The sequence below is a fragment of the Aulostomus chinensis genome, chromosome 4 (genome assembly GCF_037954235.1).
Source record: "Aulostomus chinensis isolate RoL2024-O1b breed Wild chromosome 4, RoL_Achi_v1.0, whole genome shotgun sequence".
NCBI classification, from domain to species: domain Eukaryota; kingdom Metazoa; phylum Chordata; class Actinopteri; order Syngnathiformes; family Aulostomidae; genus Aulostomus; species Aulostomus chinensis.
The window spans coordinates 2,314,144-2,335,349 of record NC_141323.1 but is presented as its reverse complement, the minus strand read 5'-3'; the positions used below and the strand labels follow the sequence as shown (position 1 = coordinate 2,335,349).

The following is a 21,206-nucleotide window of genomic DNA, read 5'->3' as shown; positions in this document are numbered from 1 at the left end:
TTTCTATAAACAACCGTGGAGCATTGCAAATATTATTCTAATAATTTGGAATGGATATTTTGAATTAAACAGTATTGACTCTATTTGTCCATTGGGTTATCATTATAATGTGGTGTGCATAGTATAAGATGCCCCAGGGGGTACACAGCAAGTTGTATTTTCAGCTCTGATTTGTAGAGTACTGCAGTACTAACCATATCATATCTCAAAAAATTGTGAAGTTGTATTGAGTGTGTCTCAGCTTTGAGTATTGAGTGTGTCTCAACTTACAATATCATTAAACACCCCTGGCCTCATTAGGTTGGTCATCCGAGCCACCTGGTAGACGTCTGCTTCTCCCTCCTCCTCTAACTGGCTGGACAAGGTGCTGAGAGCACAGAAGAGCCCTGATGTGGTGCCTCCCAACCTACACACCAACCACACACACACACACACACACACACACACACACACACACACACACACACCACAAAGGGGAAGGTACAGTAATTGTACAGTGATTGAGACAGAGAAAAGTTTTAAATGTCTGTGCTATTCTTACGGGTCATGTATGACTGTTGGTCCATCCACGTGTCTGCTGTGCTCTCTGACAATGTTGACAAGATCAAAACAGTTCCTGATGGGGCTGTCTGGGTTGGGCCAGCAGGAGGCGCTGTACTGACGCACCTCCAGAACAGAATGGTTCTACAGAGATGCAGAGAAGTATTACGTTAAATATCCCATGTGTTAGCCCCTGAGCACAAGTGCATGAATTTGTGTGTATGTGAGTGTGTGTACCTGTTGAGATTCTAGAGTAAAATCCTGCACCAAAAGTCTCTCATCATTGGACAGATAAATATGCTCCTCCCCTATGTAGGACACAGTGAAGCCATCAAAGCTCACTGGCTGGTCTTTATAAGGCCAGTACACACAGGAGTCCCCAGCTTCACTCTGACTCACACAAACAAACACAAGAGTGTTCATATTCAGTCATTTTTGAAACACCACACAGACAACATTGTATTTGTTTGTGTTCTACCTGATAGTGTGAGTCGGCCAGGCGGACAACAGTGTGTGTGTTGTGTTCCCAGATCATTCTCCAGAAATCCACCACAGTGCTGCTCAGAGGAGTCTGGCTCACGATGAACTCCCGACTGTGGTGATGTCCCTGTGAAAACACCACAGCTAACTAACAGTGTGTTTCCAGGAAATACCCCGTACCAGGGATCTCTGTTCTACACACGATGGCTGCATGTTGTTAAAGTTTATCAAATGGTAATAAAAACACAACGTTAGGTTGTTTTACCAGGACGTAGGAGGCGTTGATGTAGCCAGAGGGGTTGGTTTCTGAAGCAGTCAAACACACTCTTGATCTCTCCACTACACACACACACACACACACACACACACACACACACACACACACACACACACACACACACACAGAAACGTGTAAGTACTTCAACAACCACACTGATGAACCAACAAATCAAAGTGTGACATCGCTTGCCACTGATTTAAAGTCGATAAATCTTCCAAAGCTCTCTGGCCTGGAGGGTCACTTGGTGATCAAAACTTAAAGAGTACGTTTGTTGATAAACATCAGTTTATTGTTGAAAGGATGAATCTTTATTTCTTTAAACTTTTTCAGACTATTTATTTTGGAACTGAGTTTACATCAGCGATTCAGAGGTAGTGGGGGGAGTTTTCTGTCACGGTTTAGTTTAAAACTCTGAAACAGTCTGAGAGAAAAATACTGGGATGCTACAGGTGGGATATTTAATACTGAATTTACTTTGTGTTTGCTTTTCGAAATATGGTCCTATCCCATGATGTCATATGGGGGTTTGATTGACAGAGGACTCCACCGATGTCTGACTAGCGCAGGGTTCTTCAACAGGAAGTACCTTGGTGCTGTTTTTTGTGTTGGCAACTGTGGTTATTTGACTTTTCTTAGAAGTGTGGCAGGCATACATATGCAGACAGACATAAAGGTTAAGCCAAGTCAGTATTATGCAAGTTGAAATATGTGATGATGAATACAACATACTTGTCTTCTTTAGCAGCTTTGTTAGCAACTACCATTAAAACACTGAGTGTGAACCACCGACCTTATTACCAGGCATTTAACTGAAACCCATTAAAAAAAAAAAAGACATTGAGGCTAGAAAACTTGCCATTAAACAATGCTAATGTATTTCTGGGTTTTAGGACTTATTCGAGCACCACCACATTCATTCTCCAGTCATAGAAAAATAGATGTGTTGACTGGAAGTGTTGCATATTTACTGTTGAAGTAGCTTTTAAACAACCACGTTATTTTTCTCCAAGGTAATGAAGTGTGAGTGGCTTCCTTTTTCCTCTTTCCATTCGAGAGAGTCCAGTTTGTCTCAAAGCTTGTAGCTGTAATTATATCTTTGAAAAAGGCCAGTTACACTCCATTAATTGCTGTCCCTCCCCTCCTCATGTTTTCTGGGTTAATAAACCCCTAAAATGCTTGTAGATATCTATAAAAGGCTCATCCAGGGTTGGCACTGTTTGAGTGTAATTACAGTGGTGGAGTGGTGATTAAACCAACTTTCATAAAGTGAATATAGGGTTTTTAGGCTCATACGGATATGTAGGGTCCCATGTCAGTCCTTCTTACCGGGCATCAGAGCTCTGGCTCTGTTCCTCATGTCGTTGCCGTCTCTCAGAGCAGTGCTGTAGTCGGCGTGCTTCGCTTGACGCTGACTGATCAACTGAAATACAACAAAGTCAATTAAATCCACAACACCCACAGTTGGATTGATGATAACTTGATCTTAAACCAGCGGTATACTTTGAACTGTTTGTCCATGCGCGTTCTGCCTGACACCCCAGGGGTCAGGAGGTCCGACACATAAGTGTGGAGGAGGTCAGAGGTCACGCAGGTGTGCCGACTTAAGATGGCTTCCACCAAAACATCATGGATGAATACGTACTGCTCCTAGAGGAGTGAGGGGATATAGACAGACCGAAGTGAGAACACCACTGTGTGTGTTTGTGTGTGTGTGTGTGTGTATGTGTGTGTGCGTGCGTGCATACCTCTGTCTGAACCAGGAAGTTCCTCTGAGTCCGCACATGTTTTAGGAAACCAAGAACATTCACTGTCCCCTGATCCTGGATCTGTTGCAGCATGCTGTCTATCACGATGTAGGTTCCTGTTCTTCCGACACCAGCACTGTCACACACACACACACACACACACACACACACACACACACACACACACACACACACACACACACACACACACACACACCAAAGGACTTCTTATGTATTTAACAGTTAAGATCTCAGAAAGGTCTTCAATAGGTAACTAACACCATCCTGCAGACAGACAGACAGACAGACACACACACACACACCAAAGGACTTCTTGTATTGTATTTAACAGTTAAGATCTCAGAAAGGTCTTCAATAGGTAACTAACACCATCCTGCAGAAAGACAGAGAGACAGACAGACACACACACACATACTAACAAATACACACACACACACACACACACACACACACACACACACACACACACACACACACTAAGGTTTATTGTGTCCTTATTAGTACAAGCCCTAGTCCTAATCCTAACCTTAACTAAACTCAGCTCACACCTTAACCAAGAATGCCCTCCTTGTTTTGCTGCATTAGGACTGGTCTTTGGTCCCTATGAAGATCAAGGCTCCTGCTAAAGTGAATACTTATACCTGAAAGGGGTCCCGTAGGCAACAACACTATCACACATGGGCACACACACGCATGTTCACGCACACATAAACACACACACTAATAATGTACAGTTGTTTTTATCTTTATTTCAAAAACAAACAGCAATGATATGAAGCAAATACACAGACTCTTCAATGATTCAACAGTTTTTCTTTTATAAACAATTTTCTTTGCAATGAACAATAAATGTAAGAACTTCTGATTCACTGGTCATTTAGAGCCTCGTCTGAAAAGTCTCCACAGCCAATTTCTCTTCTTCTTCTTCTTTGTCTCCTTCTTCTGCTTGATCCTTTTAATTGAGGCCTGGTCTTTGTGTTTCAGCTCATTCTGCAGCTGCCAGATATGGGTCCCAGCCTCATCCAAAGCCAGGTCCTTGCGTCTCAGCTCAGTCTGCAGCTGCCGGATATGGGTCCCAGCCTCATCCAAATCCTGGTCCTTGCGTTCCAGCTCAGTCTGCAGCTGACTGGTATTGGTCCTGAGTTGATCCATAGGCTGGTCCATTTCATTAAGCTTGGTCCAAGCCTCCTTGAGCATAGTCTGCAGGTGGCCCTCCAGGTGCTTTATCTTTGTTCTGGCCTCATCCACAGCCAGGTCTCTCTGTTGGAGCTCATTCTGCAGCTGCCAGATATGGGTCCCAGCCTCATCCAAAGCCAGGTCTTTGCGTCCCAGCTCAGTCTGCAGCTGCCGGATATGGGTCCCAGCCTCATCCAAATCCTGGTCCTTGCGTTCCAGCTCAGTCTGCAGCTGAATGGTGTTGGTCCTGAGCTGATCCATAGGCTGGTCCATTTCATTAAGCTTGGTCCAAGCCTCCTTGAGCATAGTCTGCAGGTGGCCCTCCAGGTGCTTTATCTTTGTTCTGGCCTCATCCACAGCCAAGTCTCTCCGTTGGAGCTCATTCTGCAGCTGCTGGATATGGGTCCCAGCCTCATCCAAAGCCAGGTCCTTGCGTTCCAGCTCAGTCTGCAGCTGACTGGTATTGGTCCTGAGTTGATCCATAGGCTGGTCCATTTCATTAAGCTTGGTCCAAGCCTCCTTAAGCGTAGTCTGCAGGTGGCCCTCCAGGTGCATAATCTTTGTTCTGGCCTCATCCACAGCCAGGTCTCTCTGTTGGAGCTCATTCTGCAGCTGCCAGATATGGGTCCCAGCCTCATCCAAAGCCAGGTCCTTGCATTCCAGCTCAGTCTGCAGCTGACTGGTATTGGTCCTGAGCTTACCCATAGCCTGGTCCATTATATTTAGCTTGGTCCAAGCCTCCTTAAGCACATTCTGCAGGTGGCCCTCCAGGTGCTTTACCTTTGTCCTGGCATCATCCACAGCCAGGTTTCTCTGATGGAGCTCTTCCTCCAGGTAGGACACCATTGTTTCCTTCTCTTTCCGGATAACCTCCTCAGACGTCAGTCTGAGCTGTAGAGACAGTTTTTCTTCCTCCTGCTTCAAGACTTCAGCTCTCAGCTCCTGCATTTCTTCCTGAAGCTTCTGAAATGCCATCTTGAGGGATATCAGTTCCTGGTTTTCTGAAACCATCTCCTTCCGTATCAAGCGTCTTATAGACTTGGTCAGGTCACAATTTGTCTTTCAAACTCTTTCTCTGAGGTTGTTGTCTGTCACTGGATGCACAAGTGTGAGAACATTTAAACCAAAAGTATTCTCATATGTACTCACATGCTTTCTGACATCATTTTTTCTGAAATAAATTCCAAACTCATAAGCTGAAAAACCCTCTCTGACTAATGTCTTTGATCTCCGAGATCTCTTTCATTTTATCATTGGCATCATCTGTCTGCATCACGAGCATCCAAATTCTGACCTTGTTCTCTGGCCGACTCTGTTGTCATCTCAAGATGCCTTCCAATCACAGTGTGACCCACAGACAGTCAAGCCCAGCTTGTGCTGCATCAGACTCACCTGCCTGCACACAGGCTCCTCCTGTCCCTGGAGCTGATAAATAAATGTCTGGGATTTATTTACATTCTGTATATTCATTCATTCATTCATCGTCTTCCGCTTATTCCTTACTAGTAAGGGTCACGGGGGGGGGCTGGAGCCTATCCCAGCATCTATGGGCGAGAGGCGGAGTACACCCTGGACAGGTCACCAGTCCATCGCAGGGCCAACATACAGAGACGAACAACCATTCACACTCACATTCATACCTACGGTCAATTTAGAGAATTCAATCAGCCTAGTCCCCAAATTGCATGTCTTTGGACGGTGGGAGGAAGCCGGAGTACCAGAGAGAACCCACACAGACACGGGGAGAACATGCAAACTCAACACAGAAAGATCCCGCGCCAGAGCCGGGACTCAAACCCAGAACCTTCTTGTTGTGAGGCCACAGTGCTAACCACTGCACCACCGTGCAGCCCACATTATGTATATATATGTTTTAATGTAAATGTTACACACACACACACACACACGCACGCATGCACAGGCACGCACGCACAGGCACGCACACACACACACACACACACACACACACACACACACACACACACACACACACAGCACGCTACCTGCAGTGTACCAGAACAGGTCCCATCTCCTGTGTCCGGGCCCGGGACGATGTCCTGATGAAGGACAGGACAGGCAAAGTGTATTCTGGGACACCCATATCAGGCCATTGGGTGTAATGGTAATGGAGGACTGTGTGTTCAGCTCTCCTCTGAGATGCCTGGAGGACCACAGATGTTCAGATGTTAGTGTTGTTTGTGGGCTAATGTGTGTGACAGAGGGAGAAGGTGTGTGTGGAGTACCTTATTCGAGGAATCTCTGACGATGAACGTCCTCAGTGTGTAATAAGCGAGGGTCTTGCTGCTTTTCAGGGTCACCTGGTATGAACCATATTCCTCCTGGTTCTCCTCTGGCCAGTACTGATCACACTTGGTCTGTGAATCAAACAAGAGCAGAAGAAGGAAGAGGTGTGGTAAGAAAGTGTTTCTGGTCCGATTTTAGATTGAAATGTGAAGAAGCTGTAAAAGGTTGGATTGTTTAGATGTCACTGAATTTGAGGCCTGTTTTGCAGAAATGTGGCAGGAGTTCAAGTATGTCAGTTCCTGTTCTCGAATGATGAGTGATGGGACTACGGAGTGTGAGAGGTGCTGGTTTTTGGTTTTATTATTTTACTACAGTACTTAACTTACTCCAGTCAGGTTTTAGGATTCAGCATAGCACAGAAACAGCACTAGTCAAAGTTACCAATGACCTCCTACTAGCATCAGATGAGGGACTCGTCTCTGTGCTGGTCTTATTAGATCTTAGTGCAGCTTTTGATACCATTGACCACCACATCCTTCTACAGAGACTGGAACATGTCATTGGCGTTAAAGGAATGGCACTAAACTGGTTCAGGTTTTATTTACTAGGTCGATCTCAGTTCGTACTAACTAATGATAAACCCTTGGAAACCATTGCAGTCACTTATGGTGTTCCACAAAGCTCTGTGCTTGGACCAATCCTCTTCACCCTTTATCTGCTTCCTCTCGGTCACATTATTAGGAAACAATGACTTAATTTTCACTGCTATGCTGACGACACACAACTGTACTTATCAATGCATCCACATGAAATAAATCAGTTGGCTAAACTGGAGGCCTGTCTAAAGGAGATAAAAACTTGGATGACCCATAATTTCCTTTTATTAAACTCTGACAAAACTGAAGTCATTGTCCTGGGCCCAAAACATCTTAGAGACACCCTATCTAATGAGATAGGTACCCTGGAAGGTATTACCTTGGCCCCCAGCACGACTGTAAGGAACCTAGGAGTTCTCTTCGATCAGGATCTGTCCTTTAATGCCCACATTAAGCAAATTTCTAGGACTGCTTTCTTTCATTTACATAACATTGCTAAGATCAGACACATCCTGTCTCAAAAAGCTGCAGAAAAACTAATCCATGCCTTTGTCACTTCCAGGCTGGATTACTGCAATTCCCTCCTATCAGGCTGCACCACTAAGTCCCTAAAGACTCTCCAGCTGGTCCAAAATGCTGCTGCCCGCGTGTTGACGAGAACTAGTAGAAGAGACCATGTCTCTCCTGTACTGGCTTCTCTGGATTGGCTCCCTGTTAAATTTAGAATAGAATTCAAAATTCTCCTTGTAACGTACAAAGTCCTCAACAGTCAGGCTCCTTCATACCTGACAGAGCTCATAGTCCCCTATTATCCAGCTAGAACCCTTCGCTCCCAGGATGCAGGGTTGCTTGTGGTTCCTAGAGTTTCTAAAAGTAGAATGGGAGTCAGAGCCTTCAGCTATCAGGCTCCCCTCCTGATGCAGACACCTTCTCGACCTTTAAGAGCAGACTAAAGACCTTCCTTTTTGATCAGGCTTATAGTTAGGGCTGCTTAGGCTGGCCCTTAGATATGCTGCTATAGACTTAGGCTGCTGGGGGCTCTCCCATGGTGCACTGGGCTTCTCTCTCCTCCTCTCTTCCCTCTCTGTCCTCCTATATGTGTCATATATAAATCATACTCATACGTATTACTAACTCGTCTTCTTCTCTGGAGCCTTTGGGCTCCCCTCATCCCAGATCCCAGGTGCTGCTGGAGGAGGCTGCAGACCTGAAGAGGCTCAAGCTACCACCCGTAGCTCCCGTCTGTCCATCAGTCTCTTCCCTTTCTCTCTCTCTTTATCTCTGACCCACTCTTTCCTTCTGCATATCTGTCTTCCTCCATTATCTGTCTTTGTCTCTGCCCTGCTCTTCTGCTCTCTTTCCCCCCAACCGGTCAAAGCAGAAGGCCGTCCCCATTAAGCCTGGATCTGCTCAACGTTCCTGCCTGTTAAAAGGAAGGTTTTCGTCGTCGCTGTTGCAGGATGTGCTTGCTCATGGAGAATTGTTGGGTGTAAATTCATTGAAGGAGTGTGGTACCAGACCTGCTCTACTTGTAATGTGTCATGAGATAACTTTTGTTGTGATTTGGCATCATACAAATAAAATTGATTTGACTTGACTACTATTGTGACCAAAAATGAGATGAGCCAGAAGGCAAAACTCTCTATCTACCAGTAACTTTTCCTTCCTATGCTCTCCAATGTTCAGGCAAGACAGGAATGCCCTAGAACCCCTATGGGTGCAGAGACAACTAATGTGGCTGGGGAAAGGCTGGGGTCAGATAGACTGATGTATGGATGAGAGGATGGACAGACCAGACAATGAAATTAAAGTTTTAGTGCAAAATCAATTCATGAAAAGAAATTGAATATATTTATGTAAATCCAAAGTTCTGTTTGCAAATCTAAAAATTGTGTTTGCTGATAAATTGAATCTCTTGGGTGGGACTGTTAGGGCAAATCTTTGCTCACCTTGGGCCAATTCGTCACTCAAGTCAAGACTTGCTAATTTTAACCTTTCATATATGTACAGTGTGAGACTCAATAGTAAACAAAACATATGGACATGCAAAGAAACATTTTGATTCACAAACCATTGAAGTTGGATAGTTCAATGTACAATTTTAGTTACAATTTTTTGATGGAGGTGCACGAGAACAACTACAATCAGTTAAGGACTGGAAGATGAATACTCTTATTGCCATGAGCATATACTCTCCATACAGAAAACAAGTTTTCTGATCTCTGTTAAACTCACCCTCCCCTTCTCCTTGAGATTGGTGATCATGATGATAACGCCAACGTTCTGCTGCCAGATCATTCTCCAAAAGTCTTCCCGGCCGGCTCTGAGAGGCCCCTGAGCTGCGATATAGGCCCTTGTACGCTCGTAACCCTGCAACGGAAACATCTAAATGTATCAGTTTCAAAAAACAGAGTAAACATTGACCTGTAATTTACAAATCATACCTACATCGACATAGTTAGCATTAATGTAGTCACCACCCTTCCCATCTCGGTCCAAACTGTTGGAGAGCTTCACTCTGCTGTGATCATCTGGTAAAGGAGATCAGCCGTGTCACATTTAGCTTGTACAATCAGGGGATACTAAGGAGATACCACCTTGTTAAACGGTGACGTACAGGCCAGTATGTTGATGTATCTGTTCTTGCATTTGTTGTCGGGGTGACTGGAACTGTCCGCAGTGATACCCATATCCACCGTGCATGCCTGCACCTCCTAAAACACAATCAACAACAGATAGAAGAATAAGGTTACATGCAGAGGAGAGGCTAATTATTATGATTAGCACAATTAGCATCTTGATGTCCCTTGTCAATCAAGCAGACTTTGGATGTTTTTACTACTGTTTGTCTGTTTGCCTCTAAGTAGGATTATGCACAATGCTGCAGAATTTCACCAAACTTCAAGGGCGTGTCACATGTCAAGGGCGTGTGACATGGGCAAGGAAGAATCCATTTAACCTTTTAAAAATGGTTGTTTAAAAAAAAAAAAGGGTTTGGTTGAGTTGACCTTTGCCAAATGCCCTCTAGGTCATTGTGTAGCAGTGCTAAAATAATTTAATAAGCACTTACGGATGAAATCACTATAAATTAGGAACAAGGCTGTATACAAAAGAAAATGTTTTGGTCTTACTAGGGATTTAGTGGTTCATAAAATGGCTGCATTGCCACATTAATACAGCTTAACCAAAACACAAGAGTCTTAACAGTAATCATCATTATATTCTTAAGGCATTTTAACCAAATTGTGGGCGGATGGGGTTAACCTGATGAGTACATCTAAGTGTATAAAAAACACACACAAACAAACAAGCAATTTCTTGCAGCCACCAGGTGGCACTATAACTACTCTGCCTCAAAAGAGTAACTGATTCTTCTATGGCCAATTCTTCACACTTGCAACAAATTTAGTGAAAATCAACTTCATAGGTTTTGTGTAATTCTGCTGACAGACAAATGACAAAAAGGCAGAGGTACTGAAGATGGGAGGAGAAAGTGACTTCAATCTGAAGACTTTCAACCATCCATTGTCTTCCGCTTATTCCTGTTAAGGGTCGCGGGGGGGCTGGAGCCTATCCCAGCGTCAATGGGCGAGAGGCAGGGTTCACCCTGGACAGGTCGCCAGTCCATCGCAGGGCCAACATAGAGAGACAGACAACCGTTCACACTCACATTCATACCTATGGTCAATTTAGAGTACTCAATTAGCCTAGTCCCCATTTGCATGCCTTTGGACTGTGGGAGGAAGCCAGAGTACCCAGAGAGAACCCACGCAGGAACAGGGAGAACATGCAGACTCCACACAGACAGATCTCGTGCCCGAGCCAGGGCTCAAACCTGGAACCTTCTTGCTTTGAGGCAACAGTGCTAACCACTGCACCACCGTGCAGTGTCCAAATTGAATGAACTATTGACCTGTCCCACTTTGATAATATGCCTGCAAATTAGCCTCCAAAACAGACGAGGAATGACAGCGACAGAGAAAAGCTGCAATCTCTCTCATTCACACGTTGCAAAATATTAAAGGTAACAGAACATCAGGCATTAAATAAAAAGATCAACACCTTTTGTGTCTTACCTCATAGGACTCTTTGACAATCTAATGGAAGGTGGGAGGTGAGGATGCAGAAAGCACGACGATGGTGGTGGAAGTGGTGAAAGGAGAAGGGGAGGGGGAGGGGGTGACACAGACAGACGGACAGACAGACAGATAGACAGACAGACAGACAGGGAGTCAGTGCAGGTACAGGAATACGGGGTTCAGATACACACAGAGAGGCAGCGAAAAGAGGGGAAATATGCTCATTTTCCCCATCTTTATTTTTAGTTTACGCCCATGTTAGCCAAACATGTCCTTGCATTAACAGTAAAAAGATATCATTTAGATGGTGATATGCCCATGTGAGCTCCCTCACAGCAGTTTCTCTAAATATAGTTGTTGCTGCAGCTACAGAGAAGATAACAACACTGAAATGTGAGTAAATAGACACTGGAATTTACATGAGGGGCTATGGGTTGGCTTTAGGGGGAGCGAAATGTATTTTGTGGCTGCAAGATATAACTCGTTCCCTCAGTTTAACTGATTATTATTATTATTGCGTGTCCTCAAAATAAATTAACTGAGGGGAAGAGTTATATTTCATGGCCATGAATTAACTAAATTGATGGACTTGAATAAGGGAGCAAGCTTTATCTTGTGGCTTCAAAATAACTAAATTGATGAAACAAGTTATAACTTGTGGCCACAAAACATTTAAGTAAAGAGAACAAAAAATATATTGTGGCCTCAAAATAACCAAGTTGCATCACATGGTCAAAAATTAACTAAGTGGAAGGAAAAAGTTATAAGAAAAAGAAGAAGTTATTATCACAAAATAACAAAATTGTGGGAACAAGTTATATCTTTTGGCCTAAAACATCATGGCCACAAATTAACTAAACTGAGGGAACAAGTTATATCTCATGCCCACAAATTAATGAAATTGAGGAAAGAGGTGAGCCCCCAAATATTTGTTCTCCTTTATGGCTACTACAGGGCTCTGTAAGGAACGTAAACTTATTTCAAATGTATTTGCTATCTGTGTGTGTGTGACTCAGGAGGTTCATGCTAGGAAACAGGTGACTAATGCCATGCAGATGTACCTATTTTTGAAACTAATCCGCTAACTGTTTTCAAACCAGAACTCCAGTGTGTCAGAACGCCACATGAGATTTCTAAAACCTCGCTGCATATCCTGTATGAGCACAGATGGAGACTTGAAGCCTGCGGCAGGAAGTCAAATCATCTGTGCTGGCTTCTGAAAAGCTGCCTGTCGAATCTGAAGCCCTGTCTTCAGCTTGAATTGTTTGTGTATTCTAATTCGGTGTCTGACTGTAAGGATGGAAACCAAGCAGCGCTGCTGAACATCCTTCTATAACATAGTTGCATAACTGGTTGTGCATGGATGTTACATATCAACATGCTGCTAAATGATATCCCCAAACAACGTGATGTTAACAGATATGGAGGAGCATTAAGAAGTTATGGCACATGAAATACTTGCCACTAATAGTTCCACAAATCTCCGGATATCTCCCTTTAACTTCATTTACAAGAGGATTTTTCAAAATATCGTTCATGTTCCCTTTTATGTGAGGAATTGAACACACAGGTCTTTTGCTAATATCAAATAACACCAACTCACTGACCTCAAACTCCTTGGAGAAGGTGTTGGTGGTGTGGCGCTCCATGACATTCTTGACAAACTGCTTAACCGTCAGCGGCTCATGACCATCTGAAACACAAGGGTGTATAAGGTTATTATAAGGATGTTCTCATAATGCTCTATGAATGTGTATGTGTTTGTGTGTTTACCTGTAGCCAGCAACAGAGGTGTGGACGGAGCAGATATGACTTTAGGAGACGCGCTGTCGTCTGGGTAGAAATTAGCCGTTTGGAAACAGTTTCTGCGGCACAGGAAAATCAAACATTAGGAAATCAAACATGAGGTACACATGTGACATTAATAAGATGGATGTTGACTGTGTGTGTGTGTGTGTGTGTGTGTGTGTGTGTGTGTTTGTGTGTGTGTGTGTGTGTGTGTGAAATACCTCCAATAGATGAGTATGCCCACCAAGACCAGCAGACAGAGGATGGTGAGAGTGGAGACGACAGCCAGAGGAATGACCGTACGTTTCTCCCTCTCCACACCTCCCACCAATCCGACATGAGACTCATGGCTGCTGTTGCTTCCTTCTGAAAGAAAGAAGGGAGATGATGTAAGAATAGAGAATTGTGGTGGGTGAGAGATAAAGAAGGATAGAAGGCAGGAGAGTCTGTAGGGAGTGTCATTCCCAGTGGAGCCAAAAGCCTGACGTACCGTCATAGAAATAGCTATTGACAATTTAAAAAAACGGATTCATTTTTAAATAAAGAATGTATTATGACTACGTCTTTGTGAAATAAATATACCCATAAAAGTCTTTTAAAAGTGTCACCAACCCCATGCGAGACTTCAGCTTGAACACATGGCAGGGGAAGTGTAAGATGTTCTGTCTCTTGCTTTCTCAATTTGTAATTCAGCAGCAACCTTCAAAGGGTCCAACTCAACCCTAATGTCCTGTAGTACTTTTATTTGTAGGTTGTTTTATTTACTCGCTTCATTCACTTCCTCTGCCTTTTGTGTCTGTCTTACAGCTTATTTGACTTCTTGTACCACCTGTAGCCATCGCAATGTCCTGCTGATTGACCCCTTTTCACATTCATCCACCTTGAAGAATACAGTCAAACTTGGGGGAGTAGAAAGGTCAGTCGTCACCATAGCAACTGAGTTTAATTCCCAATAGTGCCTGTTGCTGTAGAGAGGACAAAGACAAGCCTTCAGAATCAAAGAGAAACATGACTGAAGTGGAGCCGTGTTCTTTTTTATGTCTATCCGTCCTGGTCTCCTCTGCATTGTGAGAACTAGTAAAAAGAGCCAGCAGTCCACCTTGAATCCAACCATCAGTTTGACAAACATTTTCAGAACATCTTTCAAGGGCGTATGCAGCATTTAGGTGAGCCTCAGAAACCAAAGTAGAAGGGATCTCGGGGACAACTGAACGCTACTCAGATAACTTGTCATTGTTGTCAGTGACAATGCCCTCCCTCTTTGGAAAACTGTCGCGGGTATTCATTGAAAGGATCGAGTCGTGGGGATAAAACATTAAAATTGAGATACATGGTTGACTATCATTCCATCACTCCAGGATATGGGTGTATTTGCTGCATCGAAAGCTGAAGTGAAGGTCTCAAATGTCTCTCGGAGGATACCAAGGTAGTGCAGTGGTCTAGTGTGTTGCCTATCAACACTGGAGCACCAGTGTTTCCTATGGTTAGTCGGGGACGCCTGAGTGGCAAAAGCGTGATCCTCCAAAACACACTACATCATCCTTGTGAAGCTTCTCGTGTCAGTTAAAAACATGTGACCAGTGATAATCACTTAGGACCGAAGAAAAAAGAGCAAAAAAAAAAAGAGTGAAATAACTCAAAGCATTGTTTCTGAATGAGGATATGTAATAATTCAACTTGTTAAGGACAAAACAATTCAAATGCATAAGAAGAAGACAAAATACAATCACCAGAGGGCGCCTTTGAGTCACAAATGAGAATACACACCCTGAGGAGTCTCTGTACTGTATGTCAATCACTGACTCCCAAGTAGATAAAACAGAACCAGGAAAATTTGACTTCATGTGGAGATAGAGTCAGGCATATTTCATTTGTAATCAGCAAATCTGAGAGTCAGGAAACTGCTTTTTCAACCAGCCATCAACACCATCATTAACCCCCCACCACTGGGGAGCATGTCACCATGATGGCCAAGCACAGTGGTGATTAGCAGTAACAGTAGCTGAACCAGTAGAGCAGAAAAGCATCCATTCACTGCAATTAGGTCCCAGCTGTCCAGAAAACAACAAAAATATGTACCACTGGAGCAGAATCGTAAATCAAGACCGCTTACAATGTATCAGAATCATTTCGAAAAGTATTCCAAGAGAGTAATAGAAACATTAACCTGGTGTATGTGTTTTAAAGCAGTGTAAAAGCCCCGTGTCTTGTCGGCACTTCTAAGGTGTTTCATGTTACCGTTGAACATGGGCTGGGTGGTGTGCATCAGCACCCGAAGGAGAGATGAGGAGGTGAACGACTTGTAGACTGAGTCAGCGAGGGTGTTGCTGGCGGTCGCTGTCCGTGCTGTGATCCAGAGGGAGGTGGGAGCTGAGGAAACTGAAGAGGTGATGATGTCTGATGGAGGTTGGTTCACAAGGGCATCAGTGTCCTCAGAAGACTGCACCGTGCTTTTATCCACTTTACTACCTGAGAGACAAAAACAGTATGATAACAATACACTAGAAGATACCACCTCCTGCGGTATCACATCCCATGACCTAACATGACTCTAAATGACATGAGATTTTATGAGACAGTGAGCCATGTAGGATGGAAACCATAATAAAGCAACGTAATTCTAAGTATTTTTGTTGTTGCATAGAATCGCTCATACTTCAATGAAGAGACATGAGCTCATTATGAGTTAAGAAATCGTGAAAAACACTGATTAAATCATCCATCCCCCATTCCTTTTCAGGCTTATGAGACTACGTTTTTTAATTATTTTAGTATTTAGTTCTTAACAGAATATTTAATCTCTATAAAGAAACAGCAACTTTAAATATCTGCAAGTGAACGAAAACAGTTTTAAAACTAGTCCAGCCCTTCACGGTGTCAAAAAAATATGACATCCTGTCAACATACTTGCAGACATTCCCTGTAGCCCACCAGCCTAACCCAGGATGTCTGCATTAACCTAAAAAGAAAGAGAATCAAATCAGACCTGGCAGAGCATCAGTAGACCCTGTTCCAGAGAATGTGACGTTTTCCAGTGGAGAGGTGTTGACTGAGTCTTCGTAGAAGATATCTGTGACTTGCATGTCCTCCACAGGAGGGGTGTAGAGGTCTGACTGGGGAGAAGGGGGGTCACTCTCACTGACGTTATCTGTTGGACTGAGATCCCTTGGCTGCAAGTACAACAAGAAAGTCCCCAAAACAAACAGAGACAGGCTAAATGACAAGAACTGGACTAGGTTGATTTTTTTTGTTGTTATTGTGGGATCTACACCTTTACAGAGAGAAGGCATGTATTTCTCATCTCTACCTGATGTGGCAACACTGACAGTGATGCTTCCTCTGTCATTTGCCGGTGGATGGTTGGCAGAGCGGTGGTCCGAGCAACCGGAAATAGGAATCCTGGTTGTTCTGTTGCCTCTGTTATCCAGATTGCACCATTCCCATCAAAACCTGGTTTGGTAAAGGTTCGTTCTGTTGGGATCCCCTGGTCCTCATCGATCCAGTTTTGGTTCATATCATCAGCTTTGGACCCATTTCCATTCAGTTTCTTTTTCACATTCTGGTGAACTCGAGTTTTCTGAAGAACGGCGGACTCAGGGGGAGTCTTTGGGGTTGGGACTCTGGGTTGGGTGTGGTGCGTAGGTAAGTTCTGGTAAACTCTAGTCTGCTCTACTGGGACCTCCTCAACTGGACTGTGGTCCACAGGAACAAGATCCACCTGATTGTGATTCTCTGGCTTCTCCCATCTGTTTTTAGAAGAGATCTAGCAGAGAAAATGAACCTATCAGAATGACAATATATTGTAGGGGATTTTGGTGGACCGATCTCTATGTTACAGGACAGGTGGGCACACCCAGGGGTCATTTAGAGATGCCAAACAAACTGTGAAGGTGACGACGAAATATAAACTCGGTAACTGATGGACACCTAAGAGGGAGAGTTAAGCATATCGAGAGCTCAGAGGCTGTGAGTGTGTGTGTGTGTGTGTGCGTGCGTGTGTGTGTGTGTGAATGAGTGAGTGTGTGGCCTGGAATTGGCTATTTCTATTACCCATTGTCACATCAGATGGTTAAAAATCTGGCTGTTGATCAGTTTTTGATGCTTACAGAACTACCGATGATAAAGTTAATGGACTACACACTGACGGGACAATGGGGAATGTCCTTACCGTCCCTACCCTATCCTACACCCTCCTCCACGTGAGTGAACTATTTAAAAATTCTGTTATTCAAGATATTGTACTTGATATTAAATGTACTGTGCCTACCTGCCCAGGCACAGCAGATGCAACTTAGCTAACTCTGGTGCAGTTACTTCAATTACTTGTAATTGTGAACTGCAAGGTGAAAAAATAAACTGATCAAATAAAAAGTCCTTACTTTGAAGGTCAAAGTTTCAAAATGACTTCAATCGTGAATTTGTAGAACTAGATGTACTTTGCAGCATTGTATGAAAAAATTGACAAGATAATTTCGAACATGACGGACAATAGCCATTTTAGATTTAGGGCCCTTAAAAAAGTTATTCCAATATTTTCACAAGGATCATTGGGAGCTAAAATTATTATCTCAACTTCACAGATGATACATGAGAGAAAGCCAACCATATAGCAGGTTTTTTAAAACTTTTAAAATGATTTATACTGTACTACTCCCAACTTCCTGTTGCAGAGTTGCTGTCTCTTTCTTTGGTAATCTCCCTTAAACTTGCTGAAAACTTCAACTGACATAATTATGATGATTTACATATTAATTAGTTTTACTGATATGACTGAATACAAATTGAAGCAGTGTAGAATAATTTCACTTTTAACAGAAAGTTAACTTTTAAATGGACCTCCCGTACCTCCCTGTTGCCTTTTGAGTCCTGGGAAATGTCAGGATCCAAGTCACTTTCTAGAGAGAGGGGAGAAGAAAGATTGATTTACTATGGCAGTGGATTCAAAAGTGCTCTTGGTCTGGGAGAGAGAGAGAGAGAGAGAGAGAGAGTATGCGTGTGTGTGTGTGTGTGTGTGTGTGTGTGTGTGTGTGTGTGTGTGTGTGTGTGTGTGTGTGTGTGTGTGTGTGTGCGCTCGTGCTCAAGAGTGTTATGTACCAGGGTCTTCTAACGGCATGTCCACTATGATCTGGTCACTCCATCTTCCTCGGAGTCCGTTGGTGCAAACAGCCACCACCTGAACCACGTAGCTGCTGTTGGCCAGCAGGCTGGAAATGATGGCACCCTGCAGTGTCACACGCATAAATTTACCTCGGATGTGAAATGTCTCTCTACTTTCAATACCAATCTGAGCACTATAAAATGAGTTGAATATTGAGTGTTACTGAATATGCTCTCAGTGTTCTCTTTTGTATAACAGCCACTTTTGGGGACAATATGACCATTTTGAGTGTTTTTCATCTGGTGATTGTATTTTATACACAGAACATTGCATGGACGCTGGTAGCTACTGATTAAATTTCTTGTATTGGTAGTTCATCATCACATTATGCTCAAGTGCATCTCATATATAATACATTACAACTGAGTTTGCATAAATTTATTTTTTCTGGTTTGAAGTTTTGTGTTTGTGGTACAACATGGTCAACTTTTAGTGTTCAATTAGTGACAGAATGCATAATTCATTCCTAAGATCAAGCTACAAATATGAAATAATACTTTCTGTAATCTTTTATTAATAAAAAAACATTTTAGGAAACAGTAATCATCACATATGAATACTGGACTGGTTAACACTAAGAGTTATTGAGTACAGTGCATAAATTATTCAAGCAGGAAATGAAGTTTTTTAATATACACCAGTCAGCCATAATATCATGACCACCAGCGTAATATTGTGTTGGTGGTCATGCTGTTGTCACCAAAACAGTTTTGACCCATACAGAAATGGACTCTTTAAAAAGAAAATGTGACTCATCGGCCTCAACCACCTTCTTTCTCTCTCTGGGGTCCAGTTCTGTTGCTCCAGGGCTTGTTGTAGCCCTTTTTGTGGTGTACAAAGCAGCAAGCTACGATGCATCATGCGTTCTGACACCTTCCTCTCCGAACATTAACACATCAATCAACGCATCAATCTCAAAGATAAAATGTTCATTTGCTGCCTCATATGCCCCCCTCCCCCCATTTGACACATTCATCACAATAAGATAGCCTGTCATTGCAAATAACGTTGTGGCTGATCAGATTTCTGTTACTCAGTATTTACAGCTTTTGCACACATAAACACACACGCACACTTCCTGACGTACACAGATACTGCTCATAACACTGAGTGATGCTCGATGCGCCCTGAAACGTCATGATTGATTATCACTACCGATCAGCTGGACGCTTTGATCAATCTCGACTGCTGTCAACACGTGTGACAGATGTAGAATGGAAGCAGATTTATGAATGAAGAGATTACATTTGTTGCAGTCAGACACCAATTTATTTTTAATTTATTTTTTTGATGTCTTCACTGTGGTTTGTTGATAATGGCCCATAACGCCTGAAATTACATGCGTCTCAAAGATGTGTGTATATTAGACATTGCTTGGTATAGAGAGATCTTCCATACCACGTCCTGGTCCCCGTCTGTCCTGTACTCCTGCTTTCTCTGGTTTCGACCTTGCAGCCTCTCGTAGGTGACAGTGTACCAGTCGATAGTTGTGTCAAAAACCACACGGGGACGCTCCCATGTCACAACGATGGTTGTGTCATTCTGAGCATCAGCTTGAACGTTTTCTGGCTCTGAGCTGCAGGCTACAGAAGACAGAGAGAGAAAGATTGAAAGATTAAAACAGGTGCGTCTAAAAGTTTAGTGTTGCAGAAGGTGCAGAATGTTAATTGACTGGACTGAAAATAAAAGAAAGTAGAAATACATTTTGAAAATGCCGAGCTCAGGAGATGAGACTAGCAGTGAGTGGGAGGTATGTATCTGTGTGTGTGTGTGTGTGTGTGTGTGTGTGTGTGTGTGTGTGAGTGAGAGTGTGTGTGTGAGAGAGAGGGAGAGAGAGAGAGACACACACACACACACACAGAGAGGGGGGTGCATGAATTTGTTACAGGCAAAAAAAAAAAAGACCCTTCTCTGAATTTCTGAATACTTTATTTCAATTTCAAAAAGAGCTGCAAAATAAATTGCCTATGCTGACGGGAGACGGGGCACTGAACTACAAAGTCAAGCTCCTTGGCAACCCAAAAGACGCGCTTCATTTGAGGGCTGATTTATGAGAATGGAAAGGAGAGTGAATTATGTCTTTTGATGATCATGGCTAGCTTGACCTGACAGCCTTACAGAGAATGCAGAAGATGGGGAAAAAAATTGGTGTAATATTTATGTTGATCCCCTAGGGGGGATTGAGTTTTCTTCACCATGCTGTCAAGAATGTGGTGTGGTGGGGTTTGTCCATCAATATCAATAATTTAACCAACAGCTGGGTGTTGATAGCTCTGTCAATCAGGGAGAAAACATTTATACGGTACCCCCAGCAAACTCCATTCAGAAAATAAGCATTTTAAATTATGTTTGCTCGTTCTCTTGTGGAATGACCTATCAAATCATTTGCTTAGTACAAATGCATATCTTGTTACAGTCGTTTCGGCATTAGCTTGATTAGCTTTACTGCAATCGATAACATGCAATGTGGAAACATTGTTAAGATGCAGTTTCTTGATTTGGCTGTGGAAGCTAGCGCCATTTGTGTGCATGAAGATGATGTTACAATAGATAACGTTTGGTTTTAAATGTCTGCAGAAATTCTGTGTGTAAAAAAAAGGGAAGACCCTGCCTCTCTACAGACTTCAATCAAGTGAGATTGGACTATTAATTTCTCTTTCTTAATTGCAGCTTCAGGCTATCAAATAATTTCCCTGTGGAGATAAGTGAAGCATTGATAACTGTCTTGGTTAACATTTTTTGTGTAGTGAAAAGTTTAAGAGGCGGCTTGGTAGTGCAGTGGTAAGAACTGTCGAAGGTTCTGGGTTCGACTCCCGGCTCGGGCACGGGGTCTTTCTGTGTGGAGTCTGCATGTTCTCCCTGTGCCTGTGTGGGTTCTCTCCTGGTACTCTGGCTTCCTCCCACAGTCCAAAGACATCAAGAGGGGACGAGGCTGATTGATACTCTAAATTGACCGTAGGTGTGACTGTGAGTGTGAATGGTTGTCTGTCTATAAGTGTTGGCCCTGCGATGGACTGGTGACCTGTCCAGGGTGAACCCCGCCTCTCACCCGAAAACTGCTGGAATAGGCTCCAGCCCCCACTCGACCCTTAATAGGAA

The 21,206-nt window shown here is 43.3% G+C and overlaps 1 protein-coding gene across 3 annotated transcripts in view; it reads right to left on the bottom strand.

Moving 5' to 3' along the window:
• ptprz1b (protein tyrosine phosphatase receptor type Z1b) overlaps positions 1-21,206 on the bottom strand; it is a 77,131-nt gene that overhangs the window by 3,084 nt on the left and 52,841 nt on the right. The window contains exons 9-31 of one of the 3 annotated variants that reach the window (XM_086201026.1): positions 19,506-19,690; positions 18,044-18,170; positions 17,795-17,844; positions 16,257-16,712; positions 15,936-16,119; positions 15,188-15,418; positions 13,171-13,312; positions 12,935-13,026; positions 12,769-12,854; positions 11,159-11,179; positions 9,700-9,796; positions 9,531-9,613; positions 9,318-9,452; positions 6,486-6,617; positions 6,246-6,403; positions 3,046-3,181; positions 2,801-2,947; positions 2,627-2,720; positions 1,286-1,359; positions 1,019-1,147; positions 778-930; positions 542-684; positions 271-406 (exon numbers count right to left, since the gene is read on the bottom strand). In XM_086201026.1, coding sequence (XP_086057152.1) covers positions 271-406; positions 542-684; positions 778-930; positions 1,019-1,147; positions 1,286-1,359; positions 2,627-2,720; positions 2,801-2,947; positions 3,046-3,181; positions 6,246-6,403; positions 6,486-6,617; positions 9,318-9,452; positions 9,531-9,613; positions 9,700-9,796; positions 11,159-11,179; positions 12,769-12,854; positions 12,935-13,026; positions 13,171-13,312; positions 15,188-15,418; positions 15,936-16,119; positions 16,257-16,712; positions 17,795-17,844; positions 18,044-18,170; positions 19,506-19,690 — 3,191 coding nt within the window. Of the gene's footprint in view, positions 1-270; positions 407-541; positions 685-777; positions 931-1,018; positions 1,148-1,285; positions 1,360-2,626; positions 2,721-2,800; positions 2,948-3,045; positions 3,182-6,245; positions 6,404-6,485; positions 6,618-9,317; positions 9,453-9,530; positions 9,614-9,699; positions 9,797-11,158; positions 11,180-12,768; positions 12,855-12,934; positions 13,027-13,170; positions 13,316-15,187; positions 15,419-15,935; positions 16,120-16,256; positions 16,713-17,794; positions 17,845-18,043; positions 18,171-19,505; positions 19,691-21,206 lie in introns of all 3 variants that reach the window. The other 2 variants (XM_086201024.1, XM_086201027.1) reach the window with 2 other exon arrangements.